General features: G+C 41.1%; 1 protein-coding gene and 1 pseudogene across 1 annotated transcript; both read right to left on the bottom strand.

Moving 5' to 3' along the window:
• Window positions 1-336: 336 nt before the first annotated feature.
• Window positions 337-1268, bottom strand: LOC115638203 (annotated as a pseudogene).
• An 8263-nt stretch (window positions 1269-9531) lies between these two features.
• LOC115638283 (olfactory receptor 10C1-like) lies at window positions 9532-10467 on the bottom strand. The gene has a single exon (XM_030539873.1). The coding sequence runs from the start codon at window positions 10465-10467 to the stop codon at window positions 9532-9534; it is 936 nt and encodes a 311-aa protein (XP_030395733.1).
• Window positions 10468-12416: the final 1949 nt, after the last annotated feature.

Here is a 12416-nt window from a genome sequence, read left to right as displayed (position 1 = left end):
GAATTACAGCTGCTCAAACAATGGGAAGGAGAGAGATGACATCTCAAATTTTTCCTTTCTTATTCTTTATTTTAATAGAATTAATTGCTTGTAAGGCCAGAAGAGGATTTCAAATGAATAAATTAATTAATATTTCCTTATTTGTTTCGTCAACATTCAAAATATTAATGAAAAATTTCCTGGAAATACAATACTTCAGAACAGGTTGACCAGTTTGATAAAGGGAAATTCTTTGTAGAGTTCAGATGCCAGTTGGTCTCTTCAGAGCTGTAAAGTCCCCTTAGAGTTTAGTCAGGCCATGGATGACAAACCTGATGAAGGAAAATAATCTCTGTCTTAACTGAATATCTTCACTCCTGTTTTCCGCAAGGCATCTTTCACCTCCTTGTTCCTGAGGCTGTAGATAATGGGGTTCAAGATCGGAGTCACCACTGAGTAGAACAGAGAGAGTAACTTGTTCACATCTGGAGAAAAACTGGATTTAGGGTGCATGTACATGATAAGGGCCATCCCATAGAACAATGTAACCACAAGGAGGTGTGAAGAGCAGGTGGAGAATACTTTGCACCTGCCTTCGGCAGAGCTAATTTTAAGGATGGTGGAGATGACAAAGGTGTAGGAGACCAGGATCAGCAACAATGGTAGAATGAGGATGATAGCAGCACCCACGTGATCTGGATCTCATTCCAGTAGGTGTCCCCGCACACCAGCTTCAGCAGCTGCTGGATCTCACACAAGAAGTGGTTGATAACATTGGGTCCACAAAAAGGAAGTGTGAAAATAAAAATTGTGTGCTCCAGGTCCACCAGCATGCCACAGATATATGAGCCACCAGACAGCTGGATGCAAACCCTCTTATTCATGATGGCCGTGTAGCGAAGTGGGTTGCATATGGCACAGTAGCGGTCATAGGCCATAGCAGCTAGGAGGAAGCACTCTGTTCCTCCAAAGAATAGAAAGAAATACATTTGTACAGCACAACCAGCAAAGGAGATGGTTTTGTCTTCTGAGAGGAGGTTGGCCAGCATCTTGGGCAGAGTGACCGAGGTGTAGCAGATCTCCAGGAAGGACAAGTTCCCAAGAAAGAAATACATGAGGGTGTGAAGGGCCAGATCAACACTTATGGCAATGATTATGAGGATGTTGCCCAGCATTGTGATGATGTATATGCAGAGAAACACCACAAACAGAATGATATTCCCGTCTGTGTGGTTAGAGAAGCCAAGTATGACAAACTCAATCACGGAGGTCTTATTTCTCATTTTTTCCTTGATCAGCATACGTCATCTTGAGAAATAAAAAGAAAAACTACATATTAGCATGGTGTAGTGAATTAAATTTATTTATCTATTAATCTATGTTCTTTCACCTCTCTCTCCATGGAACCATAACTCTGCCTGTCTGATCAGGACTGAATCAGGACTGACACCATTTTGGACCAATTCTCTTATCACAACACAGTAAATCCAGACTAACTTCACTGAAGTCAATGGTTTCCATTCTTTCCTCAGTATCACTGGCTTTATATTAGTGTATATTAATAAAGTCAGTGGAAGTGCACCTGTTCTATACTAGCATTGGAAGAAAAAATACTTGGATCAATGATCTTATATAAAACAGAGGTGCAACCAGAATCAGGTTGAACAGAGTTACACTGTTATAAGTAATTTCAGAATCTGCACTCAAGTTTCTTGGAACATGTACATTAAAATAATATATCACCATTTATTTAATTCTCAACAGGAATGTGGCACAATCTGGGAAGCTACGCCAATATACTTCAACTGAGCATATGGACAGGTTTATTGTAATTCCACTGCATGGCAATTCCAACTCTTTATATGAAAAGCACATGTGGAGGTTATGCTATTCACTGTGCTACTCTATAGCACACACAATCACACACACACACACACACACACACATATAATGTAATGGCCTGTTTCTCCTCTCTTCTCCACAAAACTGATAACAGTCCATTGACTTCAGTGCCAGTAACCCTGATCTGATTTACTCTTACTCTCTTTCTTCATCCTTCCACCTCTGTTTGTGCCTCACTTTATCTACCCATTAACATTCCCCTTTTCCTCACATCATAAAACTTTATTAATCCTCTTCATCAATTCTATTTTTACTTCAGAAAGTAAGGGTGCTCACCTGGAATCAAATCAATGGTCCATCTAGCCCAATATCTTGTCTTCTGACAGTGGAAGGTGTACGATGATTCAAAGGAGATGAACAAGTACAGAGCCATTAATGAATGATCCATCCCCTCTTATCCAGTCCCAGCTTCTGATAGTTAGAAACTTAAGGAAACCCAGAGCATGGGGTTGTGTCCTTGGCTATCTTCAATCATAGCTATTGATGGACGTATCCTCCATGAACTTATCTAGTTCTTTTTTTAACCCAGTTATACTTTTGGTCTTCACAACATCCCTGGCAATAAGTTCCACGCGATCACTGTGTACATATGAAGAAATAATTCCTTATGCTTGTCTTATACATGCTGCCTACTGATTTCATTGAGTTACCCCTGGTTTGTTTGTTATGCAAATGAGTAAATAAGACTTCCCTTTTCATTTTCTCCACACCATTCATGATTTGATAGAAGTCTAACATTTCCCTCATTAGTTGTCCCTTTTCTAAGCTTAATTATACTATGATAAATCAGGAGTAGCTTCACTGGAACCAAATGAGTTGCAATAACATTATATTATGGTAAGAAAGATGAGAACACGTGTCTCTCCTTGTGTAAACCATCTAGATCATGACTGTAAAAATTATTGTCCTCTTGAATGTGTATATATATGGGAATCAGTTTTTATTGAGTGCATTTTTTCATTTCATTTATATTTGAGACCTGCTCCTCACTAAAATTGTACCCTGAGTCTTCACCAAAAGTCCAATAATGAATTATTACTGAATAAATATATTGACAGTCTCCTAAGTCTCTTTGTCAAATTGCATCCAAAGAAGTAAGCTGTAGCCCACAAAAGCTTATGCTGAAATAAATGTGTTAGTCTCTAAGGTGCCACAAGTACTCCTGTTCTTTTTGCGGAGACAGACTAACACGGCTGCTACTCTGAAACCTGTCACATTACAGTTGTTTGGGGCATCCCTGTGAAACTCATTGCAATTAATGCAGTCATGCCAGTAAAAAACAGGAAGAAAGCTATGGTAGCTAAACATCTACCCTATCTGATGTACACAGTCAGTTCATTGAAGTCCACATGGTTCCATCAGTGTAAACTCAATTAAGTGAGAGCAGAGCTGAGGAATTAATTTCCTTTTTCATATTATTAACTATATTTGATCAAAAACCAGAATTTATATGCCCCATGGTAAATACAAAGATTTCAAAACTTCATTTAATCACAAACCAGGATGAAAAGGCAAAATATCTGATTTTATTATACAAAATTATGTATTCCAAAAGTATTTTGTTGGAATCTTGTAATACAGGATGAAATGTTTCATTTCAATCATCTAACAATATTTCATTTTTGTACGTTTGAATGATATCTTCCATGTAATCATTTTGAATTGAATAAAATAGACAAAACTTTCTGATAATGTGCTATCCAAATTTAGACAGAATCAATATGTTGCAATGTAAAAGGTTTTGATTTAATCAAATCAGCATTTTCTGCACTCAGTTGAATATCTGTGCTTGGAACTTTAAAACAGAGCACATTTCAGTTCAAGAAATAATGGAAATTTAAGGAGACTCATCTAGATTCAGCACATTTAGAAGAATCCAAAAGAAATATAGTCAAAACAAAAAAATTCTCACCTCCTCCGTAGGCCATGTTCATCTCCTTTCTGTGATCAACAACAAATTCAGTATCAGAAGAAATGGGAAAATTTAACAGCTTCTTTGGAAACCCTGGGGACCTGGTCTTTGATTCACCTCAAATCCCTATTGTATGAAGCCATATCATAGCTATTCAGGCAGTGTCTTCCTCCAATTAACATCAATACCAAATAGTTGACTTCAACAGGGGTACAATTTGGCACAGAATATTTGCATCTTTGGTTGTGTGTTAAAGTTCTAAGTCCTGTGGGCACCTTTCGAAATTCCACCTCTCATAACCAAGCAAAGGCCTCACAGTTTGGTCCAAATGCAGGATGCCTCCAGCCAAACGCCATTGAGTGCAAACAATTCCCACCCAAGGGAAATGGCAGGATCGTTGCATCACATCACAACTACAGGACTGAGCCCAGACTACCTTTGACAAATGATGACTTCACAAAGTCAAAGGGAAGATTCTTAAAAACAATTAACAGCACCTTCATCTACAAAAGCCCCATTATTTTCCATGTGAATAAGATTGGCAGAACCTGTTCCTAATTAATCAAGGGTAAAATTTTCTAATCAATCTAATCTATATAATTTTCTAAACATCTAAGTGATTTACAAGCTTAAGTACTATTTCTGAAAGTGACTTAGGCAGCCAGGCCCATATTTATCACGGTATGTGCATTCCTAATTCCTATTGACTTGACTCAGAGTTAGGCACCTGAATGACCAGAATCCTTTGAAAATATGTCCTTTAATGCACGTCAATGGAAACATTACCCCACGACTCATATCCTCATTGTGAGGAAGGGTTAGGGTTAGATTCACAAAGAGAGTTTGGTTCCTAAATGCCACTTTAGGTACCTAAATCCCAGATTTAGCTACCACTGGTGTTCGCAAAGCCTTATAGGCAGCTCAGTTTCTTGATGTCAATGTATCCTTGATACCTGTTTGTAAGGCTCTCGGCATGAGCACTGTGGCCTCTCTCTAGGCATCCGGATTCACAGATTCCAACGACAGAAGGGACTGTTGTGATCACCCTATCTGACCTCCTGTATACCACAGTCCACAGAACTTCCCCAAAATAATTCTTAGAACAGATCTTTTCGAAAAAATCCAGTCTTGATTTAAAAATTGTCAGTGAGAGAGAATTTACCATGACCCTTGGTTAATTGTTCCAATGGGTAGTGTATGCCCCACTTCTGGTCTGAATTTGTCTAGCTTTAATGTTCAGCCATTCCATCATGTTATATCTTTTTCTTCTAAATTGAAGAGCCCATTATTAAAATATTTGTTCTCTCTACAGATACTTATACACTGTAATCAAGTCACCACTTAATATTCTCTTTCTAAAGCAAAATAGATTGAGCTCCTTTAGTCCATCACTGTAAGGCAGGTTTTCTAATCCTTTAATGATTTTCATGGCTCTTTTTCTCTGAAACCTCTCAAATTTATCAGTAACCTTCTTGAATTGTGGACAGAAGCAGTAGACAGCATTTCAGCAGTGGTTACACCAGTAGCAAATACAGTGGTGAAATAACCCCTCTACTCCTGCTTGAGATTCCCCTGTTTATGCATCACAGGATGGAATTAGCTGTTTGGCCCAAAGCATTGCACTAAGAGCTCATGTTCACCTGATTTTCTACTACAACCTTTCCAGAGTCACTGTTTCCCAGGATAGAGTCTCCCATGCTGTAAATATGGCCTGCATTCATTCTTCCTAGATGCATAAACTTACATGTAGCTGGATTGAAAAGCCAATTGCATGCTTGTTCACAGTTAACCAAGCAATTCAGATCTCTCAGAATCAGTGACCTAGCCATTTCATTATTTTCTACAGCCTTAACTTTTGTGTCACCTACAAATACAATCCAGGTAATTGATAAAAATCTTGACTAGTGAAAGGCTAAGTACTGATACCTAAAGGACCTCGCTAGCCACATTCCCACTAAGTGATGATTCCCTGTTTACAGTTACATTTTGAGATCTAACAATTAGCTAGTTTTAATGCATTTAATGTGAGCTGTCTTAATTTTATGTTGTTCTATTATTTAATAAAAATGTTGTTTAGTTCCAAGACAATGTTGTATATAAGGCTCAGTGAAACCCACAAACCAGCGAAGATGGAATCTTGGTGGTTCCTCCACTGAGCTGGGTCCTGCATCCACTCAATGACATACCTTAGGAATCTCCAGGAATAAACCTGAGCTAATCTATGCAATGGGTCTTACTCAAGGCACTGATTATAAACACTTGATAGACACTTAGATTAGAACAAACACACCTTTATTTAACAATTTAAGAAAATGTAATATAATGGGCTGAGAATAATTAAAAATGTCACAACCAATTTAAATCAGTGGGAGGCACACAAATAAATCAATTAATAAATACAGTGTACAGCAGTGAATGAAACTTAACCAGCTTACATTTGCACCTGCACCAGTTACCTCGCCCTGGAATGTGCCCTCCTCTCAATGTAAGAGTTCTAGACACTTGCATGGGCCTGCTAGAAGATTTTGAACCTGGGGACAACATTTTGCTGGTTCAATAAAGCTATCCAGCCCAGGCAACAAGGGGCAGAGAGCTGCTAACCTGGAGTAATTAAATGCTTTGTAAGCCCTCTGAAGGTGGGAGTTTTCATAATCAGAGATCAGTAACCCTGGATTGATGATAAGACCCCTTCATAGGAAATCAGAGTTGGAGGGGACCTCAGAAGATCATCTAGTCCAATCCCTTGCTTAAAGCAGGACTAATCCCCAGACAGATCTTTACCCCAGTACCCTAAATGGCCCCCACAAGGGCTGAACTCACAACCCTGGGTTTAAGCAGGCCAATACTCAAACCACTGGGCTATCCCTCCCCCCCTTTGTTTCTTTCCCAGCCTCAGACAACCCTTTATAGTCTCATTGCTGTCCCCATTCCCTTGCAAGCACTTTCCCAAACAACAAAGTTGGTGGTTACTCAGATTTAGGGTTGCCAAATTTCTGATTACAGAAAACCAAACAGTTTTGGCCCAACCCCAGCCCCACTCTTCTCTGAGGTCCCACCCCACTCACTCCATCTCCCGCACCTTCTCCGACTCACTCAATTTCACCGGGCTGGGGCAAAAGGTTGGGTTGTGGCAGGCAATGAGGGCTTTGTCTGGGAGTGCAGGCTCTGGGGTGAGGCTGAGGATGAGGGGATTGGGGTGCAGGAGGAGGCTATGGGCTGGACCCAAGTGATTCAGAGTGTAGGAGGGAGTGAGGGTTCCAGCTGGGGGTACAGGCTCTGGGGTGGGGCCTGAAATGAGGGGTTCCAAGTGTGGGAGGGAGCTCTGGGCTGTGCTGGGGTGGGAGCGCAGGATGGGATTAGGGCTCCATCTGGGGGTGCAGGCCCTGGAGTGGGGCTGGTAATGAGGGGTTTGGGGTGCAAGAGGTGGCTCAGGACTGAGGCTGAGGGGTTGAGGTGCTGTAGGAGGTGTGGGCTTCAGCTGGCGCTTACCTCAAATGTCTCCCGGAAGCAGTGGCATGTCTTCCTTCCATCTCCTAGGAGGATATGCAGCCAGGTGGCTCAATGTGATGCACCATCTGCAGGCACCACCCCCACATCTCCCATTGGCTGTGGTTCCTGGACAATGGGAGCAGGGGAGCCGAAGCTCAGAGAAGGGGCAGCACACAGAGCTCCTTGGCTACCCCATAGCCTAGGAGCCAGAGGGGAGACATGCTGCTGCTTCCAGGGACCACGCAGAGCCAGGGCACGCAGGGAGCCCGCCTTATCCTGCTGCGCTGCCGACCGAACTTTCAGTGGCCTGGTCAGCACTGGTTACTGGAGCCACCAGAGTCCCTTTTCTACCAGGAGTTCTGGTCCAAAACCAGATGTTTACAACCTTGCTCACACGCTCTTCATTGGAGACCCACTTCTGTCAGTTCTGGGCACAGCAACATTCTCTGCACTGGCTCCAGTGAAGCCCAACACTAGCTGTCCTGGCTCCTGGCTAGGCCAAAGTCCCAGAAGACTCTCAATAGCAGCTTCCGGCTTTCTAGCAGCAGTTTAGCAGCAGTCCTGGCTTGCAAAGAGCTTCACAAAGAAATCTCCACACACACACTCCTGGCAGGATCTCAGCTCCCCACCAAGATGGAGCCCACTGCATGGTTTCCCTGCATCCCTTTGAAGCAGAAGTGTCTCTCTTTTTCCCAAGGCATCTTGGGAGTTGTAGTCTCCAAGGCTGGATTGCCACACTCAGGATTTTCCCAACTGTAACAATCCCAAACCAGTTCAGACATCCCTCTAGTAGAGGGTACCTACAGTTAGGACACCCAGCTGGGGTATGGGACATCCCTTGTTCAACTTCCCCTCCCCCTGAAAAGGACCAAGAATTTGAACAGACATTTCCTACCTCTCATGGCTTTTTTTGATAAATACTTGCATATTCATTAGGCCAAAGGGCATGTGAGAATCACCCTCTAGTTTGGTGGTTGAGGTTCTCCCCTGGAAGGTGGCAGCCCCAGGAACCAGGTGCACTGCTCTGACGACTCTTTAATTATTTATGTAAATTGGAATGCTACTCAACAGATGAGGCTGAGGGAACCCCATAAAAGAATATCCCAGAGATCAGTTGTTCAGGCACTCATCTGGGAGGTGGAAACCCTCTCGACAAATCCCTTCTCCTCATCAGATAGATGGGGAACTGAATGGGGGTCTCCCACTTACCAGGTGTGTACCAAAGCCTCTAAGCTAAAAGTTATAGGGAAGCTGCTACTGCACCCAACTCCTCCTCCATTGTTTCTTGCAAGAAACCCCTCAGGAACCTACCTCCAGAAGACAGTTCCTTTCTGGACATCACAAGCAGAGACAGACACTTCACTTCAGTGTGGACCTAGGCACTGGACTCCTGTTGAGGGGCAGGGCTTAGCACACATGCCTCAACTCAGCATCTCCCACTAGCTAGTTTATCCTGGCTTTTGTGGAGCCCATTGTTTGGAGTCTATCTCCTTCCACTCATTCTACAGGGAAGCTAGGCCCCAAACCCAGGATTTGTGAAACACAGTGGTTTTCAATATGCCTAAAATTTAGGCATGGTGAGAAGGAGACATATTAATCACACTGGATGTACCCCTGATGAACAATGAATTCCTGGTGAAAAATAGATGTTGTGATTAATGGTTTTATGTGTCCCAGGACCAAAGAATGATATATATGAGTTCACCAGCAATGTAGATTTCCTCTTAGACCTCAAATATACCACGTGCAATCTAATTATAAATATCAGAGGGGTAGCTGTTTTTTAAATACTTAAATACTTCTACTGAAGCTGAAAAAATAATAGCAAAAAATTTTCAAGCTCCTCCACCCAATACATCTTTTTTTCTTTGCATCTAGTGAAGAGAAATCTTTGAGGAAGTTAGAAATGTCAACCAACTCTAATTTAAATATGAGAGATTTTTCTACAAAATATAGATACACTAGAATTAGAACAGGTCGAAAAATGCAAAGAGGGAGCAGTGTAACTTTCTCTTCTTTTCTTTTCTAAATAGTCACAGATTTTTAGGACAGAAGGGGATTGAAAAAAAATCCTCATTTCTTTTGCTGAAAATTCATAGTTTTAATTACAAAAACTAATTGAAATACAAACTTCAAAAAAAGGTTTCCAGCACTACATTTGATTAGATAAATTTCTTCATAATGTTGAGATGTTTCTTCCATGCTGTAGAGTCTCTTGAGAGGGCATAACCCAGTTAAAGGGAAATTATCTATATTTCTGAAAGAAATATCTTCATTCCTATTTTCCTCAAAGCACTTTTCATCTCCTTGTTCTTGAGGCTGTAGATAATGGGGTTCAAGATCGGAGTCACCACTGAGTAGAACAGAGAGAGTAACTTGTTCACATCTGGAGAGAAGCTGGACTTGGGACGCACATACATGACAAGGGCCATCCCATAGAGCAATGTTACCACGATGAGGTGTGAGGAGCAGGTGGAGAAGGCTCTGCGCCTGCCCTCAGTGGACCTAATTTTAAGAATGGTGGAGATGATACAGATGTAGGATTCCAGGATCAGAATGAAAGGCATTATGAGGACGAAGGCAGCATCCAAAATTATCAGGATCTCAATCCAAGAGGTGTCCCCACACACTAGCTTCAGCACTGGCTGGATTTCACAAAATAAGTGATTGATTGCATTGGATCCACAAAAAGGAAGTGTGAAGACAAAAGTTGTGTGCCCCATGGCCGCCAAGGTGCCCCAGATAAACGGGCCACCTGTCAGCTGGATGCAAACCCTCTTATTCATGATGGCAGTGTAGTGCAATGGATTGCATATGGCACTGTAGCGGTCATAGGCCATACAAGCAAGCAGGAAGCATTCAGTAACACCGAAGAGTAGGAAGAAATATATCTGTACAGCACAACTGGCAAAGGACATGGTTTTACTCTCTGAGACCAAGTTGGCTAGTATCTTGGGTAGAGTCACTGATGTGTAACAGATCTCCAGGAAAGACAAGGTCCTGAGGAAGAAATATATAGGAGTGTGAAGAACAGGATCCACACTTATGATGATAATGATGAGGATGTTGCCCAGCACTGTGATGATGTAAATACATAGAATAACCATGAACAAACCAGGATTCATATCTGGGTTATTAGAGAAGCCCAGTATGACAAACTCAATCACAGAGGTGTTTTTTCTCATTTTCTTCTTCAGTATAATTCAACTTGAGAATTAAAAAGAAAAACTGCATATTAGTTTGATACCTTAAATCAAGTCAAACTGACATCTAATCTATCTATCTATCATGACTTGTCCACTATCTCTCCACACATACATCCCTCTATCTGTCTGATATGAATCAGGACTGGCATTATTTTGCTCCAATTGTCCTGTCAGAACACTGTCAATCCAGAATAATTTCAGTAAGGTTGATGGTTTGCATTCTCCTCTCAGTCCCAACAGGTTTATACTAGGGTATCTTCCTAACCTCAGTGTAAATATACTTTTTTTACTAGCATCAAAAGGGAAAAAAAAAACTTTGACCGATGAAATTGTATTTGTGTAAACCATGAGTGTGATCAGAAACAGCTTCAATGGATTTACACTGATGGAATTAAATGTCAAAATCTGCCTCCAAGTCTGTTGGGGCATGTAAGTTAAGATAATATATAGCAGATTTTTGCCTGGTGTGTGGCACAATCAGAAAAATTAGGCCAATATACATCAGCTGAGAACTTAGACTTGTTTATCATATATTCACTGCATGACAGTTCCAACAGACTACATGGGAATACATGTGGGAGTTATGTTATGCATTGTGCTACAGAGATGGCTTGTTTCTCCTCTTCTTTCCACAACATTGGCAACAGTCCATTGACTTCAGTGTCCTTAATTCTGATTTTATTCACTTTGTTCCGTCTTCATTCATGCCTGCACCTTTGTTTGTGCCTCTCTTTATCTACCCATTAATCTTTCCCTATTTCCCACATTCTAAACCTCTTGTAATCCATTTCTTTTCCAACAGTTGTCCTTTTACTGACACCACGATAAATTAGGAGTAGCTTCACTGGACCCAGCTGGGTTGCATGAATATTACAGTATGGTAAGGAAGATTAGGGTCCATGTTTCTCTATATGGGTACATTAATACTGCACTGTACTTATGGAGGCATACAGGGTATGATCCTCTAGCTTGGCAGTGGAAATGGCGAAGCATGACTTCGGTGAGTAAAGACATGCATGATCCTTAGGGTATGTACCCTACTTGGCTCTCTACATACCTTAGCAATCTCTCCCCCATCTACACTTTTATTTTAGCAGTGTGGTGTCCTGCGAAATCCCCCCTGATGGAGCCTCTCCCAATACAGAGAATGAGTGTGGAAATGGGGAAAAATCCTGCATCTCTTCACAGTTTCCCCCTGCTGGAGCCTTTCACTACAGCATATAACTACTAGGGCTGTCAAGCAATTAAAAAATTAATCACGATTAAAAAAAATTAATTGCAATTAATTACACTGTTAAACAACAATAGAATACCATTTATTTAAATAATTTTGGATGTTTTCTACATTTTCAAATATACCGATTTCAATTACAACACTGAATACAAAGCATACAGTGCTCACTTTATGTTTATTTTTATTACTAATATATGCTCTGTAAAAAACAAAAGAAATAGTATATTTCAATTAACCTAATACAAGTACTGTAGTGTAATCTCTTATAATGAAAGCTGAACTTACAAATGTAGAATTATGTACAAAAAATAACTGCATTCTAAAATAAAACAATATAAAACTTTAGAGCCTACAAGTCCACTCAGTCCTACTTCAGTCAATCGCTCAGACAATCAAGTTTGGTTACAATTTGCAGGAGAGAATGCTGCCCATGTCTTGTTTACAATGTCACCTGCAAGTGAGAACAGGCATTTGCATGGGTCTGTTGTAGCCGGCATCACAAGATATTTACGTGTAGATGCACTTCATATGTCCCTTCATGATGCAACCACCATTCCAGGGAACATGTGTCCATGCTAATTACGGGTTCTGCTCAATAACGATCCAAAGCAGAGCAGACCAACACATGTTCATTTTCATCATCTGAGTCAGATGCCACCAGCATAAGGTTGATTTTCTTTTTTGGTGGTTTGGG

The sequence above is a fragment of the Gopherus evgoodei genome, chromosome 21 (genome assembly GCF_007399415.2).
Source record: "Gopherus evgoodei ecotype Sinaloan lineage chromosome 21, rGopEvg1_v1.p, whole genome shotgun sequence".
NCBI lineage: Eukaryota > Metazoa > Chordata > Testudines > Testudinidae > Gopherus > Gopherus evgoodei.
Note: the sequence above shows the minus strand (reverse complement) of the source record. Positions and strands in the feature narration are given on the sequence as shown.

Excerpts from the sequence above, each read along its gene's own strand:
- LOC115638283 (XM_030539873.1), bottom strand. The coding sequence starts at position 10,467 with ATGAGAAAAAACACCTCTGTGATTGAGTTTGTCATACTGGGCTTCTCT.